This window comes from Plectropomus leopardus, chromosome 2 (genome assembly GCF_026936395.1).
Source record: "Plectropomus leopardus strain MGB_pleo_1.0 chromosome 2, ASM2693639v1, whole genome shotgun sequence".
NCBI classification, from domain to species: Eukaryota; Metazoa; Chordata; class Actinopteri; order Perciformes; family Serranidae; genus Plectropomus; species Plectropomus leopardus.
Genome location: NC_142177.1, coordinates 32,973,886 through 32,995,943, shown reverse-complemented (window position 1 = coordinate 32,995,943; position 22,058 = coordinate 32,973,886). Strand labels below are relative to the sequence as shown.

At 38.9% G+C, this 22,058-nt stretch overlaps 1 protein-coding gene across 6 annotated transcripts in view; it reads right to left on the bottom strand.

Moving 5' to 3' along the window:
* Positions 1 to 22,058, bottom strand: part of rap1gapb (RAP1 GTPase activating protein b) — a 145,600-nt gene that overhangs the window by 64,764 nt on the left and 58,778 nt on the right. For all 6 annotated transcript variants that reach the window (XM_088069079.1, XM_088069070.1, XM_088069066.1 and 3 more), the window contains one exon: positions 8,307 to 8,342. Coding sequence is in view for 4 of the 6 variants with exons in the window: in XM_088069066.1 (XP_087925192.1) it covers positions 8,307 to 8,342 (36 nt within the window). In the remaining 2 variants the exon portion in view is untranslated. The remainder of the gene's footprint in view (positions 1 to 8,306; positions 8,343 to 22,058) is intronic.

The window sequence follows — 22,058 nt, the reverse complement described above, 5'->3', positions numbered from 1 at the left end:
GATTATGCAAGATATGAATAATAAGATAAGAGGTTTCATAAAATATCTTTATATTTGGAAGGGGCATATTGCGTCATTTTTTCAGTACAAAAGACTCAAGCTGAAGAGAAATATTGTTTTTAAAATTATGAAAATGTGTTATTCAGGTGTATTGTACATCTTTTGAGCACTGGGACATCACTAGACACTGCTTTTCAATGGCAACTAGACTGTTACGTAAAATCCAAATCTATTGTGGGGGTGTACTGTAGAGCAATCTCAGAACCCATCAGCTACTGTCTGATAGGGGTAGCATACTTAAATCTCTATGAACAGTTAAATGTACATAAAAAAAATAACTAATGTGGATTAAAAAAAAAGTTCTTAGGCCACAATGATAGCCAGTGGGTTCAGAGATAGCTTTCGGTCAATGTTTTATATGCAGACTGTCTGCCTGCCTCTAAAACGTGATCGGTCCATACTACTCGAACAGACCACAATCAGAAACCTGAAAGCTTCTGATACCAAAATCTTGTCTGGTGCTGCCAGATTCTGCACACATGTTTATAGAAATTAAAATCTAGAGGTATTTTTCACCATGGACCCTATTTTCCCATGGTTTCTGTGTCTAAAGCCTCTTTCTCACTACAAGAAAAAAAAAACCCATTACACCCACACTTTTGTATTTAATTGGAAAGGTTGAAATTGGCCTTCACTCCCAGGACAAATGACTCTGCAGAAGTCATGGATATTTACTGGCTCCCGCTCTGATTAACTGTGATATACAATGATGGAAATATGACACTCGGGTGGACACACAAATTTTAGCCCTTTTGCCAGTGCAACAGGCTACTACAAAATACCGTCTGCCGTATCATTTTCTGTGGCCTCCATGCTGCTTTCTACTGTTTACCATCCCATCCGTTATGCCAAATGTGACAAACACCAGAAAAACAAAAAAAACAGAATGGCATATATACTGGCAATGGGGAGAGCAGCCTATCATCTATTTTTAACAAGTTTTCCCACATTTAATTTTGGTGATACAAAGCAATGTCACCATGTAGGGCAAGTTCACACCATCAATATATGTCCACTAAAATGCCACTAACATGCTTAAATTATTATTTAAGTGTCACACATTGCTATGGAAAGGATCCCCAAAGAGAACGACCTTGTTTGACCAGAAACAGTCCCAAAATCTCCATTGCCAAACCAACCAGACTCTATTGCCATCAATACTGGACCAATTCTGAGAAACTGCTCTTCTCATAAGTCACTTAGACATGGGGAAATAGTAGCTAGGTTTAGAAATACCAAACTTAACATGTAACTGCAGATATATTCCGTGAGTCACAAGCTGAAACCTACGCACACACACACTATAAATACTATAAGTTCGACATTCCTGCTAAAAGTATGTCCTGCAATGCATAAGGGGAAATCTTTGGCTATGCCTTTAATGTTTGAAATTGTGTTATAATGTGAATTAGATAGCCAACATAAATTGGACATGTTGAAACCTGCCTGGGGCTTATATTCTGTGATCACAGCAGGAGCTGTAGCTGCGTCTGCAGATGACTGCATGATAGCAACATGCAAATGTGAAACGAGGAAATTAGAAATGTTTTATCTTTTATGGTATTACGGTGATATTTGGCTTCAAAGTAGAAAAATGGGATCACTCACTCTAAGACTGTGCTGCGATAAAACTTGCGTAATTTATGGATTTGACTGAAACTTTGTAATGCGAAAAAATAGTAAGTTAGTGTGTGGGGTGGGACAGAGGCATAAAGGAATGAAGTTGCCTGAAAGAAAATCAGCGATTCCAACTCTGGGCAAGGCTGTGGTTCTCAGATGATTCTGCATCAGAATCTGCTTCAATCAGTGTAGATGGAGGAAAGACAAGGTTAGAGGAGACTGAAATCAACTGTGCAGAGCAACAGATGGTCCAGCTTTGTCAAAAAGACTAAGAGACGCATAATCTCGTACTGAAGTCAGAAGGTGGAACAGCAGAAACGAGCTTACAGAGTTCCACAACTTCATGTACTGTGTGTATGGAGGACCACACGTTGGTAAAACTGCAGCCCCAGGACATCCTGGCAGCGGGGTTATAGTCAGCCCTGCCAGGCTTATTCTGCCCAGGAATGGTTCAGTGAACATCACAATGAATTCAGCTTGATACAGTCGCCTGATCAGCCATTAGATCTCAGTCCAGTTGAACACACTGTGTGTGAGATGAGGTGGCGCAAGCAACCCCAGCTGTTTGGGAGGCAAAATGAGACAATATAAGGAAGGCTCCCCTAATATATCTTTATATTTTCCATCAAAAATGTCTAATATGGTAAATGTTAACAGCCTTTTTGTCCCATAGACCATGTAAAATAATAGACATAGCTACTGTATGTAATGCATTTACAGTAGGCCCCCAGCTCAGCCTTGCTTCTATTTTTTCCCAGTTGCCAATCAGTACTCCAGAAAAAAATAAATCCTCTGCTGCCTAAAAGCATTTTCCCCAAAGACCACTGTTCTAAAAGAGACGTCTGTAAGACTATTGACAGAAAAACCTCCAACTGCAAATGTCAAGCACAAGGTCAATGTCAGTTATGAATCTATCTGTCTATATTATTTTATTATTGATTACTGATACATGGAGGTTTTATATTTGTATAACTTTCAGTGAGCTGAGAAAACAGATTTTAAAACCTATCACAATGTAAAGTCGCTGAGCCAAGCAAGAACTTGGGGCCAGCAGGAGAAACACTGCTGCAAATATTCAGTGTGTCGCATATTGCAGAAGAAAACTCAGGAGCTAGAAACTTTTTTTCGCCGTTTGTGCCAGGTGAGCCATTCCATTGAAATCAACAGGCACCATCTGGGGGTCTGGTATCTAGTTATTATTATACAGTTATCATTTACAGCTATAGTAATTTTTGCTTGCAACAAACAGGCTTAAAACCATTGAAACAAAATGTACTTTCCAGAAAAGCAGAACATCCAACTCCTTAGTGTCTTTCAATGAAACAAAATGCCGAACAAGACTTTAAAATAAATAAAAAGTAAATCTGGGGTTACACCATGGCTATGTTGCTTAACCAACGTTGTCACCATGACAGCAATTTGTCAACAGATGGCATCTACCAGTCAGTCAAAGCAACCACACCTTTAATTATGCATTACTTTCAGCCCTAATAACATTTAAATGATGACGTTACATAAAAATTCAACCCCTGTACAGTTGTCATGGAGAAATTAGCTATAGAGACCACAACTGTTTCTTTGTCCCAAGCTGTAAAGTTGGCATTTTAACAAAGGGGTCTTTGAGTTTTGACATGTTCTTAGAGGCCGCATCAGGTGGCCATTTCAGAAAGTTTTTTTGACTTTTTTGACTTCTGCGTTGGCTTCATTTTTCACCCCCAGGGGGTGCTTCTCAGTTGGTCCCATAGACTATAACTTAGACCTGGATATGGCGGCTGCAATCTTGCATTGGTGATATCATTTGGAGTTTTACATCGCTTGACCAATTGTGAGCGCCGCCATTGACAGTGAGCACACTGACTGGCACACACAGCTGTCAATCATGCCATTAAATTCCCTTTTCACAGAATGAAATGTCTAATTAAAACCAAACTAATCTAAAACAATAACACTTGTACATAGAGCAGGATGATAAAAACTACTTTAAATGACAGAGCCCATCTTTAGAAAAAAACATTTATTTGGTGTGTACTTTGAGTTTTTAGTTTGGCCCATGTCCCATACACTAACATTGAGGGGGCGGGGTTTATTGCCTGTACTGCAGCCAGACACTAAGGGGCAATCAAGATGTTTGGGCTTCACTTTTGGGCCACTTTAATGTCATCCACTTTATATACTGTACAGTCTATGGTTGCTCCCCATGCCCTGACTGAGTATGCAAGCCTTAAACTGCCCAAGTAGCCAGCTACAGTGGCTACTCTCCTCTCCTGTTTTTTCTCCTACAACTCTGACTCTTATATTAGGATGAAGACCGCCCATTAACAGCAAGCTGGAGAGGCCCAGATGCCCAATTAGAGGCCTCTTTGCCCCACTATCTCATCGTTCAGCACTGAGGACCACTTCATTACCACCCAGCTCTCCGTGTCAGTCAAAGGACTGCTCAGTCTCATGGCCCTGCGCTGCTCAGAGTCGATAGCTGCAAGGCAACAGACACACCTCCAGCTGTGCACATACATAATATACCACATTAACTCAAAGAGGAGCCCTGAGGGGTTACCCTAACCAAACACGTTAATTAAGAAACACTTTTAATTCACAATTAGATTACAATAGCAATGCTGATCACGTTGTGCTTTATCAACTGCATCACTAGTCAGTAATTTTAATTGTAATATGCCTTCCTAATGCTTTCTCCCATTAGTGCAGAATCCAAATTGTTAAGGGCAAAAAATTCCAGAATGACAATTCTTGCATAAATGCCACAGCATTTACTCCAGCCTCTTTATTGCAGCACAGCAGGAGCTTTAGACTGAAGAAGATAAGCACCACCATTATCGAAAGCAATCAAGTTAATGAGTGTTTAATTGGCTACACTGTGCTATGAGCAGTTTAGCACCATAAAATAAGTGTGTTCCCACCTTTCATGGAAAGCACCTCCTTGTCCAAATGATTCAGGGCTAACTCGAGGCGCATGAAGAAGCATTTATGTGTCAGGGTGAGACGATGGAGACAGTTTGGCTCGGCACACACACCTACACCTGGCTGGCTGAGGATAATGTGATGGATTTGAGGCAGTGGCACTTGGCAGGGGAACCAGGAAGCTACGCTTTAATGATAGACTCTGTGGTTTGAAGCTGCTGTAAATCTCACATGCTGCTGTTCCTAACACAATAGCTGTGTGACGGGATAGGTAAGACAGAGATGGAGAACTAAGATGTTTCCTAATAAAGGCAAACCTTTTCTGAAACCATATCTGATAGTGGAATAAAACCTTCTGGATTTGGAGACAAAATAACTCCACAAGAAATCTCTCCCTGAGCCCAAAAGCGACAAATTATTAAGGACACTGTTGATACTTGGGTTTTTTAATCTAAGTGCAGCCTGAGACTGAAGGAATACACAACTGACATAATGACTCAGTGATTATGATCACAGAGCTGTGCTTTGGATAGCTAGAAACAACCCAGCTCCACGGCGCCATCAGCATGCACCACAGACCTGTGACAGAGAGGAACCTGAATCCCCATAATGAAATCCAGTGGGTGTCTGAGGGTGCATTCTCCTCTGACGAGGCCAAAACATCCTCACACCATCAATTTTCCCTTTCCAGTGTACCCTCCCATTGCCGTTTTCAGACTCATTACAACTGTTTTTCATAAGTCCATAGCTCATTTTATGTGTAAAGTACTGTAATGATGAAGCAACAGCTGCTGGCGAGCTGGCTGAGAGCCCTGTAAACAAAAGGACAAAATCCCCCAGAACAAAAGAATACATTCTACTGCTGTATTGCATGTGACAAAGAGAAATAAATACAAACACTCAAGAAAAATGTAGCTATTTTGTCTCCCTCTGTGTGTTCTTGCCTTTTCTACCTCTGAATCAACTAGGATGGACTGTGCCCAGTGTCAGGCTTCTGTTAATTACCTGATATTTACAGCAGGATTTGACAACATTGGCATTTGCTGTGTTTAATCCATAAGAAACTCTGTATATAGTAGTAGTTCTACATATTACTATTATATAGTAATTATTGTCTCCTACTGTATTTCAGTCTTTGTCTGGGGGTAGCTGCCGCCGACAGGGGGATGGGGGATGAGAGGTCAGATCGCCAAGCTCCACTTTTTGTGTGTGTGTCCCCTTGTATCATTATGTGTCCCCTGTCTAAATTTGAAGGTTTTTGTGGGTCCATGAACTCAACTTAGGCTCTTCATGAGTCCTTTTTTTCCTCAGCAGCAGTTTGCAGAATTTGAGCTGCAGAGCGGATATGTTGATCTGAATAGAGCTGATCAGATTAATGCATGCAAGCAGCAGCTGCTGCAGATGCAAGTGAAAGCAAACATTCAGACCCAATGCAATTACAATAAAATCTGAGTTTCATTTTCACTGCACCTGGTGTTCTGCTGCTCCGTCTGTGCCCAAAGTATACTCAGTTCTCCAAGAGTGTTGTGCAAAATCAATGAGTGGTGCTGTAACAGCTGTATTTCTCAATCAAAGGATAGCCTATTACAGTTCCTGATATCCTGTTGGAAACTGATGCAGTACAGAGGTCGCCCAGTTTATTTACCAACGCCTATATGATGGTTAGTAGGATGCTAGTTCAGCTGTTGCCCATCTTTCTGTTCTTTTTCTCAAGGTTTACGGACTTTTATATTTGAAAACCTCAACTTGGCTAGCTAGCTAAGCAAGAGGAGGGTTTACAGTCTGCTGAGTTTATCTCCACATCACAATGAGTAACTCACAGCCACATGCAACCATCATCCAAAGCCAACCATAAAAAGCACCCTCAACCTTTGCAAAATAGACATAAGAGTGATGGCAGAGAGGCAACTTGAAGAGGTAACTCTTCATCTATTACCATATCTAAACTTAGTGTTTAGAATGTGTGAATTTATGCAATTCCAAGACTGATACCAAGGAAGCAGAAATAATCAAATACACGTTTAAATGTACGTTAAAAAAAATAGCGATACTAATTTTTCCCTTGCCTAATCACTCCAGAGCTCCTGACAAAATAGTATGACATGGTTGGTAACAATAAATGCCTTAGGTCACCCAGTTTCCTATGATACCAGCTTTAATAAAAAAGCACACTACAGCAAGTTTCATTTGCAGTCTATTTGTTTGTTTGTTAGTTTTGTTTCTCACCTTTGCCACATACAGCATTTGGCTGTCATACGACTGAAATTGGACTGCACCATTTTCACAATAACCAGGGCGTGGGGGGGGATCAGAATACAAGTTATCATGTGTTTTAATAATAATAAATGTGTTTAAAACATAAATATATATAACTTATATTGTCAGAATGTACACTGATGCTATTTGATCCCATATGTGGGTTAAAGTTAGACTTTTGCACAGGTCACCTTCGCCCTGCTGCCAAGGTCAGATGTCCTATTTTGCAGTTTCAATGTTTGAGAAAAATAATTTGTGTATGTGTCATGTAATTCAGATCCTCTCTCGAGAATTTAATGTGTTCTTCTTTGGTTCATGCTTCACCCTTTCACAATGTTTAATGAAAATCGGGCTGAAAAACAAACAAACCCAACTAAAAACATAACCTCCCCTGTGGCAATAAATATAGACAAACCTAACAGCTACGGACTTGAATATATAATTAGAAACTCACAGCACCGCAAACAAAAAGTGCATAGGTTAATTGCTGCACTAGAATATACATAAAATGAAAAACTGAAATTTTTTGTTAAAGTGCTGCAATCAATTTATCTGGTTGAGACCTCAAGTGCCCCACATGGCCAGCTGGTATGACACACATACTTGTGCTCCCTGTCACCCTCCATCTGCTCGTGTCCCTGTATTTACAGCCACACATTCGCTTCTCCATGCTGCAAGACTACCCGCCAAGTCGGCAACATTACAAGCTCCATTATCTCCATTTGAATCAGATGCAGATGTCCAAAGTCACAATATAGGAGCAGAAAGGTTTTAAGAGAGAAAATAACTTTATGCACAATTCAAAACCTTATTATGAGCCAGGAAAAAAAGCCAGAGTTAAGATAAAGAAGAGCAAAGGTCTGCCTATGGTGTTATTGCTCTGATGTCTTTGTCTTCACCTTTTTAACTCTATCTTTACTCAGGTCATCAAATTGTCATCACTTTAAAAAAAGTACCTTTGGAGAGTATTAAAGTGATGGAGCTTCCCTTTATCACAATACGTTTTCCGGAAAGTAACTGACTAAGCATTAAACGGATGGACAAATCAAAGTCTGTCTCTACACTCCTTGTGCTGAGTCCACTGGCTGTAAAATTATGGAAAATATCTTTCTTATTGATGAAAGTCATGCTGACAGCAAACATGTCTGAAACAGAAAGATTATGCATGCTGACACGTTGTAAATCTAAATCTAAAGTCTTGATGAATATATAATGCAGAATTGAGCTTGTTCATATGAAGCTGTATTTATTTCTGATATTGCTTTCAAGTGACTGAAGTTATTAATCATAATTGTGATAAGTCATGTGAAAAAGGAATGACTAATCTTGAGACCTTTACCGTCAAGACTTCAGTAGTTAGAAACTCAACATTTAGGAAAAGTGTTGGGAGCAGTCAAGTATGAAACAAAATTCTCTGATGCATAGTATCTATTTCAATAAGAAGAAGGACTCACCACAAGGTTCTGGTCCTGGAGAAGGTCTTGTCAACTCTAGAGAGACACAAAGTAACAGTGGATTAAACTCAGTTCCTGTGCATTGCTGAAAATTGCTAAAAATATCTGGTGATGGTGAAACAATGTATGATGCATGTACTTAATTGTAGAGGGGTATAGAGTAATTGTATTAACACACTATTAATTATTTTACTTATTTAATTGCTTTAATGATACAGGGCATTTTTTTAGTGCATGTAAGAGGACATTCTTGTTCTGTCATATCAAGGACAGCTTGATCAAAATTAACAAGTCATGGTGAATGGACCTGCAATTGTATGGTGCCTTTCTAGTCATTTAACCACACTTTCACACTACAAACCACATTCACCCATTCACACACACACATTCACACACTGGTGGCTGAGGCTGCACTACAAGGCGCCACCTGCTACTCATTTTTGTAACACTCACACACACTCTCACACTGTTGACAAAGCCATTTGGAGCAATTTGGGTTTCCGCATCTTGCCCAATGATACTTCGTCATCTTGACTGCAGGAGCCAGGAATTATACCGTCAACCTCCCCATTTGTGGACGACCCGCTCTACCTCTTGAGACACAGACGCCCCTGACATGCTATGACCTCAGAAAGTTAATATGGTAAATCTTTTAGCCAACTGTTGTCTTATTACAGATGGAGATGATGAAGAGCAATGTTCTGAAGCTCTTCAGTCAGGAGGACTATACTTTTGCATGTTTAGACCTGTAATTTATTGCTAATACCATCTGCCCTCCACTCCGCACATGCATGCTCACTCATCAGGTGCTCCATCACTATTAACCAATGGTACAGCGACACACATTCAGTGTTAACCCATCACCTTGCTGATGTCTTTTTTGATATGATTCTCTTTTTGTCTTCAGTATGATTGCGCTGCAGTCGTCTGTCCCCTCTACCTCCTCAGCTCTGCCTTGTCTTCATCAGCCTCATCAGCGTATCAGTCTCATCAGAGAAACCAGCCACTACTAATGTCTGGACTCCATAGGTATATCTATTTTGCAGCTGCTCAGGGCAGACACCCCTCAATAACAAAACCTTCCTGTAAAGTCTAAGCACCAAATGTCTTTCTGTCAGATCTTACTCATCACATATCACATGTTAATTTGTACAACTGTAATCTGTATCAAACAGTTATCTTTACTTCATTCACCCAACTCCCCTGACTCTCACTCTCCTTTAAGACTGGTATTGCTCTACATAAACTCGAGTGAAACATCTGGCTCTTTAGCATAGACTGAACAAAAAGATGGACAACATGACAGTTCCCCCTAAGTGTAACTTTTCAATTTCAATCGCCCCCTGGTGTCTGACTGCAGTATAGCTCATAAAGCCTGCCCCTTCTTATTTGTGAATGGGACATAGGCCAAACTAGAAAACTCTAAGTTCACACTAAATTATTTTTCCCAAAGATTGTTTCTGTCACTTAAGGTAGTTCTCATCACCCTGGTGTTTATTTAAGCATTTGTTTTTTTAAGTTTCATTTTAATGAGTTCAACAAAAAGGGGATTTTCCACCATGACTGATAGCTGTGTGCGCCAATCCATGTACTTGCATTCTATGGAGCAGCTCATGATTGGTCGGACAGCTGTTTTGGCGGGAACTCCCCCACCGTGGATATCCCTACTGTGCAGAATCAGGTGCTAAATGGCATCACCATTGCAAGATGGCAACACCCGTATCTCGGATATTTAACCTCACTTAAGCATAGTGGGGATACTGGGGGGGGGGTGTCGTCCATCTTTATATACAGTCCACGCTCTTCAGCTTCTAAACGGCCCACTATAATCATCAAATATCTGCTAACCTTTTCTAGCATTAGATAAAGGCTGGAAATGACACTAATGCGAGCAGTGTGTCCAAAATCAAAACAGTAAAGCTTTTGGATGTAAAACTAAAACAGTGCCCCAAAAGTCACTAAAACAATCCATAGAGATCAGGAGAGCTGCAGAGTGGAGTGATTATACTTTGTTCCACAACAGGCAATCCCTTTTTAAGTTCAAGTGATGTCCTTATCCACTGCAAATACAAAAATATTGGTAAATTCAGTTTTGATGTTTTCAACAATATACACCCACAATGTGCCGCCATGAAGCCAGACGACTGTGTTCCACATCGCCTCCCTCCACTGCTCCCTTTTCGTCCCTCCACCTCGTTTATCTACACCTCTGCCTGCCAGCAGCTTGCAAAGTCCATCCAGAGAGGGATTGTCTGAAAAAGTGAAGGGGCAGCTGGCAGATGTGCCGTGCAGGCAGACTACTGGAGTCCAGAAATGTCTCAGTGGGGTGGCAGCCAAATAGTGCAGGTTTCATAAAAAGTGGAATCAAATTTCACATAATGAAAAAGTAAATTAAAGGGTTAGTTCACCCCCACAATCAAAAATACGTATTCTTACAGTACCTGTAGTGCTATTTATCTATCTACTGGTGAATGTTTTGTGAGTGTTGGAGATATCTGTCATAGAGATGTCTGCCCTCTCTTCAATATAATGGAACTAGAAGGCACTGAGCAGGTGGTGCTCAAAACGCCCCAAAAGTATATTTGAAAAACTCAACAGCAACGTCTCTTTCCAGCAAGCATGACCTGGTTACTCAACATAATCAACAGACCTTGTCGTTAAGAGGAAACATGTCCTTTTGATTTGAAGGTGAACTGTTAAGGCAAAAATTTAAAAAAAAAAATAAAACATGCCCGCTGACAAAGCATGTGGGATTTATGTAAGAAATTAATTACATGTGGCTGGTTGATGAAAAGATGGGTTGATATGGGTAATGACAGATGGAGAAATTATGTGTGCCTATAGGTGAAACTGCAGAGAAGAGAAAAAAAAGAGGGACAAGGAGATAAAGAGAAAAAAAGCCAGAAAGAGCAGTCTTGCGGTTTTCCATCTGTGCATCACAGAATATTCAGCGTTTTGTGTGGCTGGTTTTCTCATCCCATTTACCCTGCATACAAATGATGCAGGGCAAAACCTCCCACCTGGGTAAATCTGTGAAGCGGCACCAGAGTAGATGCTGAGTGTGGACAATCAATCTTCTGATAATCGCCGCTTATCCCCGCTCCCCAGGGCTAAGCCAATCAAATAATTACCATTGTCATCCGATGCCAACACGCTCACGGGCACTTGCTCCGTTTGTCAGTTACAACAACAAAATTTAAAAAAAACACATGAAGGTAATTAAAGCCTTCCTGCTGACAGTCTCTTTCAAATGGCTAAAGAGAGGAGTTTGCTTTAAGTATGCAATAGCAATGTGTCGGGGAGACTCAATTTCGATTCTGTGTGTGAGGTTACTGCTGGGTCATCTGAGTATATTGTCTGCTTCTAAGAAACATCCACAGTGTCATCCTTTACATAATTTCTCAAGCATTAAAATGCAATTCAGTGTCTAATGACAACTTATGTGACTTTGACATGTCCAGTAGCATATTAAGTGCTTGCCAGTCACCTACAGTTTGTTGCCAATATCTGTTGACATTGCGAGAAAGACGCTGTATTGATTCTTTTTTTTTTCTTACTCAGTCTCATGGAAAAGCTTTTAGAAATGATAAATGAGATTCCCAGCAATGTCACAAACCAAGATTTACCCAAGGAGAGTTTGGATTAAGGGACGAATTCGAAGGCAACACTTACTTCACGAATCATGTGATTTACTTGGCTGTCATAACATATTCATAGATCTGCATCTTATTCATTTTTATAATTATTTATTTATTCCAAGGAGCATTGGGGATGGATAAGAACTCAGTGCACAATCTGATATTGTATGTTTTATCTACTTAAAGAGCAACTTTGAACCTTGTTCACCTTGAACACGCCCCTCTTCACATATTCAAAAAATGATTTCAAATCCAGACGCACCCCAGCCTCAATGCCCTTGCAGCTTCTTCACTGATTGTTTTTGATCTAAAGCGCAGCACTACAGACTGGGACTATCATCAGTTGATACAGTAATATAAGAAAACATCTTTTTTTCATTATTGATAACTCTGGAAATTGTGAACATGGCTATCACCTTTTACCATAACATTTAAAATAAATAAATATTCAATTGCTAGATGGAGCAAGGTGTGAATATTCAGTGGCATGCCCTCACCACCGGGTGGCAGGACAGAGCTAATCGGTAAAACCAGGGCTGTTAATTGTCTTATCCGGAGTATCTGTGCATATCTGAGTCTCTTCTCTGGAATCTCTCTGTTTCTGACATTGAGCTCAGCAGCCTGTAATTATCTCTCGTTCTGTTTCCCCTCCCCCTTTGTCCTTCCTCCCCTCTTGTCTATTTCACCACTCGTGTGTGTTGTAAAAACACTGGATAACTTGTATGAGAGAGGATGGGATGATGTAAGAAATTGAAACAGTATCACCGCAGTGTGTCTGACATCAAACATGTTATTTTGTGAAACCTGCTGTGCTCACTCTCAGCATTTGGTTCTGTCATTAGATGCAACTCACCTTTGCACACAACTGTAGAAAATGTATTTGGCATGCAAACAGTGACATTATGCATGTTGCTGCTGAGGGCTCCACTCTTTGGCTGTGTTTGTTGCTCAGTGTTGAGAATGGAAATATTGGTTTGCAAGTCAGCGATGCGGTTGGTGATTATCACCCTGCTGACACAGGCAACACACTGTTTTGATGTTAACAGCCAGGAGAGAGAAACAGGCCCGTCACATAAACAACTACGCCTCCATCAACTGTGGAGTGACATTCACTCACGAAAGGACACGCTAACAGGTAGAAGGTAACAAAATGCTTGACTGTTGTCACTATTTAGAGCTATTATTTACCATGTAGCTTTTAGACTTATATAGGATGTGTTTTCAAGGTGTTTAAAGCCAATTATTTGTTTGTCATAAAAAAATTATACAAGTTATAATTCCAGTGAAATGTTATCCCATCGGTTCCTTCAACCCTTTGAAGCCTGAGCAAATTGGCTGGATTTCTTACAAGAGAAATAAGGTTTAAAAAACATTTTTGTTTAAAGTAACATCATTATAAATACAAACTTTTAAGAATTATAAAATTATAGTGTTCTGGATATTTTTTCAAGCTTTTTGATGATAACAATCTAATAATCCAATAAACTAGCTAGTCAGAAGAAGAGTTTATTTGTGAGTTGATTTCCTCATTCAGCCCATTCTCATTACCAAGTCGTCAAATATCATTACTTGGTCAGTGTTTTCGGCATCAGATGTCAACGCCACAAGCCACCTTTTGCAGCTGTATGATGTGCCACCGGGTGGTGTCAGTTGATGACGTGGATGGATGGCGCCTTTCCTGCTGGTTTGATTTGCCATTGGTCAGCTGGAAGGCACCTGTGGTGGTTTGAGATGCACCACTGGACGCCATCATTATAAATACTGCTGGTAGCGACATAATATAAGACACTGGAAAGTCCTTATAGAGCAGGCGGGAGAACCAATGAATGGATCCAACAAACCCCAGACTTTAACCTGAAAGCCTGCTGTTTGCTTCCCATATGAACGTTGAGCCCAGTCATGATTTTTTTTTTCCATAAGCTAACCACATGCTTTTGTTGCACAAGGGCATAAAAGTAAATATGAGGTGTTTTACCAATGTTGTAAGTGTATTTTGAAAAAGACTGTATGCATATAATGAGCAGAAACTGTACATTTCCTGTGAAATTGTAAGAGTATTTTGAAAAACACACAATGCATGCAACAGTAGTAAATTGTAATGCCATCCCAGAATGTCAACAATTGACACAGGAGGACACCTAGCATATGTAGATGTGAACTGCACTGGCCAAGCGGCGATATTTGACAACAGCCACATACCACCACTGTCCAAAGCCAACGAAGAACCACCAAGAAAATACAGAGACAGCAGAGCATAAATTTAGCACAACTTTATCGGAGTTGACAGAGAGGCAACTGGAAACATCCGCTCATGGTAATTGCTCATAACAAGAGATAAAAATAGATTAACGACCTTACTTTAGAGCATATTTCCTCTATATCTGCATGCTCTTATAAATAGCTTTACTATCTCCAAGCAAAGATCATTTCAGTTAAAATGAGCTATGAAAAATAATTTTAAAAAAACAACTGGATATTGCAATTGATTACTTCACTATGTATTATAATTACAAACTTTTTGATAGAATATCACATGGATTTCACCGACAGCTGAGAAATTAAAACTTACACTTAAACTATAACATGCTTCTTAACTAGGAAAACAGATGACAGCTAAATTGAGCCATTGAGACAGAAAGCTCAATGAATTCAATTAAATGTGACAAATCATTTTGAGATGCATCTAAAATTATTCATCTAGCTTTGCTTGAGTGGAAGGAAGTGTTGCCATTCAGAACCAGATTGTCAAGCACACTTCAGTAATTATCTGACATCAGCACTCTTCCTCTGCCAAACTTGATAAATAAAGGCTGTTTTGAACAGTTGTTTTGTAGGGTCTTAACATGTACAGCGGTAGTAAAGTCTGATATATTATAAACTGTGATTGACTTGGATCTACAGTTTTGTTTTGTTTTAAATTTTTCCTATTTTTTGATTTAGGCCCTCTCGCACCAGCTAGTTTATGTGGGTCTACAGAGAAGGCAGTGAACCAGAATTCCACCAGCTAATTTAATTTTCAAGCTGCCATCAAACTTTTTAGAATAATTAGACTAAAATTGAATGCAGCTTTAGTAGAAGTGACAAGCAAAACCCCAGAAGGGGAAAAGGCAGCGTTCGGCTGGTTGCTGAGAAAGGGTGCAGCTTGGAGGCGTCCTGATAAAACCAGTGGTAAGAACTGAAAGGACAAGTCAACAGAAGAAACATGGTATGTGGACTGAACATTAATAGCAAGAAAGCTGCCTTTACACAAAAAGAGAATGTTGACATTGTGTGTTTCTGTAAACCAAAAATCGTTACGTTTGTACGTTTCATACAAATCATATCAATGTTTCGAAAGTGACATAATTATAATTTCATGTATATGAGCTGACTTTGTGATCAGGAGACGTGGCAAGTGGTGGATTACATGACACCTGTGCGAGATAGGTGCCAAGCATCAGATCACTGAAATCAACAAATAACAAAACTGGTTGTTCTTTAAGCAACATTGGCTGCATTTCCAGCGGCGACTGTGCCACCAAAACTGGGTATTTTAAGCCAAAACATGGTCGTTTCTCAACCACAACCAGGTGTTTTTAGTGCCAAACCATGTTAACCACAGCATTAATAATATGTATAAAAGCATTAAGTTTCAACATATGTGCTTCTTAATAACATACATATGTTGAGAATCTTTGTTTTTCAGACGTGTAAAATTCCAACACTTATTTTGAAAATCTGGCTGCAAAAACAAGAGCTGTTCATGAAAGAATTCAAGGGGCATCAAAATAAAGTGGGTATGCGCAATAATTTTGGCACATCACCAGCATCGGCAGACTTTGGTTTAAAATGAAATATCGGAATTATTGTTATATAATGGCATTTCAGATATATGCCAAAAAATCAGATTATAATCAGAATCTGTTGACAGTTGGTGGGTTATAGCAATAGGTCGCTCTGTCCGACAGTTGGTCTCCAAAAATTTCCCTAACTCTTTGCTGGCCACAGTTTCTACCCTAAGAGACTTAAATTTGCCATGAAGGTCAAGTGTGTGAGTGAAGGTGTGTGTTTGTGTTTAAGCTAAATGGCTGAAGGGAGTCAAGGAGGAGCGGCAATGGGAGTGGCCGATAACAAAAAGTTGCCTAACTTACAAATGGATTCACAGACTTTCCCAAGATTTTGTGGAACGATTGGTCATGATCCAATGGACAGCTGATTCAACAGATTAATGTAACATGACCAAACTTTGTAGAAAGACATACACAAATCATTTTTTAACTTATGATCCAGTGTAGTTATCATTGGACGAGTAAAGTAAGTAAAGTAAGCGTTTATGTGGTTGTATGTGCGTGAATGCATGTGTGTATGTGGTCGCAGCTCATAATAAATATTACTTTAGAATGTTTTTTCAACTTTGGTGTTGCTGATTTAGTCATGAATATGTAAACATGAACTATGAAACTATAAAAACAAAGGGAAAAAAACTGAGAAAAAGAAAAATGCCTATCAAAGTTCCCTAGAGCCCAAGAAGATGCTATCAGATGTCTTGTTTTGTCTGAACAAAGAGTCCCAAAGCGAGAGATATTCAGTTTACGAGGATATAAAACAGAGAAAATCAGCATAATCCTGACATTTTAGAAGCTGGAACCAGGATATGTTTGGCATTTTTGCATAAAAATTGTCTTGAATGCTTAATCGATTGTTAGAATAGCTGCCTAATTTTATGTGGATCGAAAAATCATTGCAGCTCTGGCACAGATGTCAACAACCACCAAAAATAGTTAAGAGCCAATAAAAGAAATATTCACAGCTGAACAGTTACAATGCCTAAAAGTAAAGGTGTACTGGTTGTGCAATCACACCATCCTCCCCCTCAACATTGCCATCAAGTAGGTATAATACCTGCGAGGGAAACTAAAACAGAGCAGTGGGTTATCTGCACAATCCTATAATCTTTCACTTGGCTGAGCGGTTGCCAGTTGTCTTCAGGCACAAAGCTGACTTTACTCACCACAGCAGGGAACCAGAGAGCTATAATTTTAAGCCTGCGAAACCACCAGCATCATTGATTAGCTTTCTCCAAATCTTTACCGTCACAACATCAAATCTCAAAATAGGCACACCAGAAAAGGCCTTTAGGCTTGTGTATGGAGTGCTTTTGAAGCGGTATTGACTTCGCCTTCTTGTTGTTTTTTGGATTTAAACAAATGTGGGAGATTTGAAGCTGATCTATGATGCCTTTCTTTTTTTTCTGCTATATATGTGATGTTACACGTTGGTAAAGTTTCAAACGATGAGGTAAACGTACATTAAAGTAATCCCTGTGAGCAAAAACCTCAGGAATCAAACCTTCCTAAATACTCTGTTTCCCACGGTCTTTCTACTTTCAAGACAAGATGATGCCAGCTCTTGACAGATTACATTTTATTTAGATTTTTTTATGGTAGAAAGTGACGCTATTTTCTGTCACAGTCATTTTCCGGCTGCAATGATGGTGAAGAGATGTCAAGATGTTTAAGACCCAGAAACACTGACCAGCAAGACCAGACTGGGCTTCTTCAGGGGGACTTAAAGAAACAGGCACTACAATGGAGCACTTCAGACAGAGGGTTAACTCTTTGAAACCTGAGCAAGTAGTCTAGATTTCTTTCAAAAAAATGAGAAGTCAATGAGCAAGAAGAAGAAATGACCTAAAAAACTGCAAGAAAAAAAAGTACAAGAACATTACTTCAAATTCTTTAAAACTATTATACAGATAGATAAATAAATAAATACAACAAAATTACCTGGAGAAGTGTTTAAAAAATTATAATTCTGTAACATAATTAAAAATATGTAATTATGGTCCTTCTTTTTTTTTTTTAGATAACTTTCTAAATTTACTAATTTCTTGCAATGTTTGAAACACTTCTTACCAAGTTGCTCGTTGCCTTTTCCCCTATGGTTTTGAAAGAAATCACACCAATTTGTTCAGGTTTCAAAGGTTGAAATACTTGTAAGAGTCACCTGAAAGCGGTACATCAAAAATGATGTCACACCAGGCTTCAAAGAGTTAATACAGGTGTTTTACAGTTGTTTTTGTTTGGGTTTTTTTACCATTACAACATGTAAATATGTTCTAGTAGAAGCCGTAAATACATGTATAAACCTGATGATGAGTATAAGAACTTCCCTTCAAAGAAAAGTTTACTGTTTATCCACACAAAGCAAACAATGTTAAAATCAGCTTTTCACCCACACAGTCCTCAACTATCTATTGTTTCTAAATCATTTGTCTGATTCACATAACTGTCAACTCTGAATTTGCATACGACAAAAACACTGTCACATCAACAAGAGGCAGTAAAACTGCTGCTCAAATAGATCACAAAATCCAGGTGTTGGTTTTAGCTCATCGGTTATTTTTTTGTAGTTGTGTCCGAGTGTTTTGTGGATGCGGACACTTTATCATCGGCTAACAGCAATTTATATTAAATTGTGGGCGGAAATTATGCTGAAGGAAAATTACTTCTTCAAGGCCAGGTAAACAAATGTGGACCGGTAATTTGATGGTCCAAGTCTGGGCTCAAACCCATTTCAGTGTGAGAATCCTCTCCCTGCTATTCATTAGGCATTAATTTCCCCAGAGACACTTCTTTTCAACAGCAAGGCTTTTAACAACAGACACAAATTTTGTTGACAACTGCAAACAAATCAAATCTGTTTGGTGCATTAAAGTGAGAAAGTAAAAAGCTAATTTCTTTGTGTTGAAACAAACATGTTTCTGTCAGACAGCTGCTGGCTTTTTAAGAACCTGAGGCAGTGGTAGTTTAAAGATTAGAGGAGGAGGTCTGCAATTGGATAAGAGGTAGAGGGGAACATTTGGGGCAAGGTAAATGAATATTAAATACAGTCTCTCAACAGGCAAGCTGTACTGAACTATTAAACTGCTCCAGTGGAGCTTCTATGGGGACGATTTGGGGGACTGCGCACTATAGAAGAGCTGAGCTCCTCTTTGATACATTACAAAAACTCATCCTCCAATTTTGGTGCTTTGGTGTTTTCATTTGACAACTGGTGGAAGTAATTGAAACCCCCCTCCAGATACATTTTATAGTATGTGAAAATACTCTGTTATGATAAATAATTTGTTTAATGTGTTTTTTCCACATAAAACGTAAAAAAAGATTTTGTGTTCCATTTTCTCCAGCAGGCTTTGCTAAAATAAAGTGTGGGGATGTTTGGCTATGTAAAACTAGAGCAAGGTGGACTGGTGAAAGAAGATGGCTAGTGTTAGTCTCATACCGCTTTCCCAACAAAATTAGCACCTGCACATGGGTTTTTCAAACACGGGTTAACCCAGACAATACTGCATTCACACCGCCAGTGGACACACCACGCAAATCTGCCTTATAGCTTTTGTGTGTGTGTGGGTTGTTTTGTTGGTGTGTCCGTGCGATGTCACAGACAGACTGGAGAACAGGTAAACAGTAGACAGCTGTAGGACAAGAGGTCTTTGAAAACTTTTCAATGGTTCCTTCTCTTCATTTATCACATATGTATTTATAAAACTCTTCAGTCTCTCCTTTAAAATCGGTGCAGATGTATTTGGATCAGTGTTTTAGTGCCACTAATGAGGACACAGAGGGTGATTAGTGACGACACATCAGTGCATCTCGCCAGTTGAGGAGTTGAAATTACTGAATATCTGAATTGAATACTGAACAACTGAATATCCCTCTGCTCCCTTCCAAGCATGTATGAAAACCTACCTATGCAAAAGGTCTTTTCTATAGCCGGAGGTTGGTTTATCCTCTCTATGATAAAACATGGCGGGCTCCATGAAAGAGAACACTGTAAATATAAGGGTTCAATCTAAGACACCAAAACACAACAATTCTTTGTTTCAGGTGATTATAGACTAATGAAAACCTCAGTATGAATACTATATTCCATTACTACCAATAGATACCCCTAAATTCTACGAAACAAAAAACCTTCACAGTTCATTTACATACATTTCTCAGGTCACCACTTTAAATTACATTTAAGTCAGATGGATCAATCTTCAACTCTGGTCATAATCAATCCCTGGATATCACTGTGGGCGAAACAAAATTAAAAAAAGAAACCCTACATTATGTTTCAACCTGTAATCCTCTAGAAACTCACATAGTTAATAAGAAAGCCCAAGTTCCTAAATAAAACACCAGAAATCTGAGTTAATATTGGAGACTTTTCCCACATTGAAGGACTCTTGATGAGATTTTACAAAGTAATCGCAGTTAACAAAACCTTACTGGCTCAATTCCAGCCTCACACACATATTGCTGTTGTGTAGTCCACTGGGTTTTTCATGAGAGGCAAACACCGCCAATTAACCAGAATCACATCTGCTGGACCTGAACCATCGGAAACCTGATAGTCGAGTCAATATTAGCAGCTCATCAATGTCCAGTTGCCTACTAAGACTCAAGAAAAAACATCTCATAGGTCTTTCTCTGACAGGTGGAGATTTGAGACACAACTCATTAAGTTTTTGTATGTGAACAAATTGACCTTCAGCTTACTAATTTACAACAACAAAAAAAACAAATTTTGAGATAAATAAACACCAACAAAGGTTAATAAAATACAACTTTCTAGCAGGTTTACACCAAAACTCTAAATAAAATGTACTCTTCAAATGCAGTTGAGATCACGATGCATTTCAGAGAGTAACACTACTTTTTTTGGACTGCTATTCCTAGAATCTTGATAAAGTGTTTGCTGCTGTTCCAAAAATGTTGTTTTTCCGTGCCCTACATAGCACTTCCTCATCTGTAATTGTTTAGCGGCATCTGCATGTGCACTCGAGCTAACTTTCAACCTGACTCCCAGCACAGAGATGTCAAATTGAGCCTCATGAGTGTTTTCTAGGAAGACTTGGCAGAGCCAACAAGCAGAAAAACACAATAGTAGAAAGTAATTTCGTTGCCTCATGAATTCTAATGCACTTGCGTGGCTGAGCGGCACCCTCCTCATAAACCAAAGACTTTCCATATCTCAAAAATTCACATTCTGACAGCCACAAACTCATCACTCACACAAGCAGAGGACTGCGACTATACAAAGTGGCTTTCTTCCTCTTTCACACCCTCCTTTTAATCAAGCTAATGAGTTATTTAACTTGTTCGCTGCCACAGTGAAGCGACGGCTAATTGCTCACTTTCACTTTCCTTACAGTGAAAAACACCACCCAAATAAGCCTTTAATTGAATCTGTTATCTTAGAACAATAACTAGCAACATTTAATTTCTTTCCTTCGGAGAATGACACTTCGCTTTTGTTGATGATGGACGACCGGTACTTTGTTTTTAATGTGTTTGTTTTCTCCCAAATATAGAAGGCAAAACAGAGGTAATGAAAAAGTCCCCTTGTGTCTTGATCCCTATTGGAGAACTTTATGTACTACTAATGGTATAAATTATTGCCAAAAACACTACAGATTGTTTTACTCTACAGGTATAAATTAAGGTTATTTTGCTGAGTAATCTGCTGACCAGCTACTTCTTACATTAAAGGGATAGTTGAGATTTGTTGAAGTGGGGTTGTATGCAGTACTTATCTGTAGACAGAATATTACAAACAGTAGATGTATGACATGGAAGCTAAGATATCTACCACTGTGTACAAAAGTCTCACCTAAAAATATCAAGATCAGATTAAGTATTCGCTCCATTGAGGGTATTTTTACTGCTTTGCCTTAATGTTGGACAGTGATTTCCAACTGGAAAGTGATTACAAGAAATGGCCCAAAAATTAGCAAAAAAAAAAAAAAAAAAAAAACGTTTGTAGAAAATTATCTGAAAATAAGATGAGGGGAAAAAGTTAAAAATAAAAATGACCTCAAGAAAGTGCTAAAAAATCTACATTTTTCTGTAACCTAATCTTAGATATATAATTAAGAAAATTATGTAGTTTTACTGAATATTTTTCCTCATTTCTTTAATAAAAATGCATCATTTTTAGATCATCTCCTTGTCACCTTTACCTAATTTTTTTGCAGTTTATGGGACATTTCTTCAAAATTGCTCTTTTTTTTTTTATATGCCAGTCAAAGGCATCTGAGTGCAGTAAAAGAAAACTCATGTAAATAAAGGTGTTAAGGGGTTAA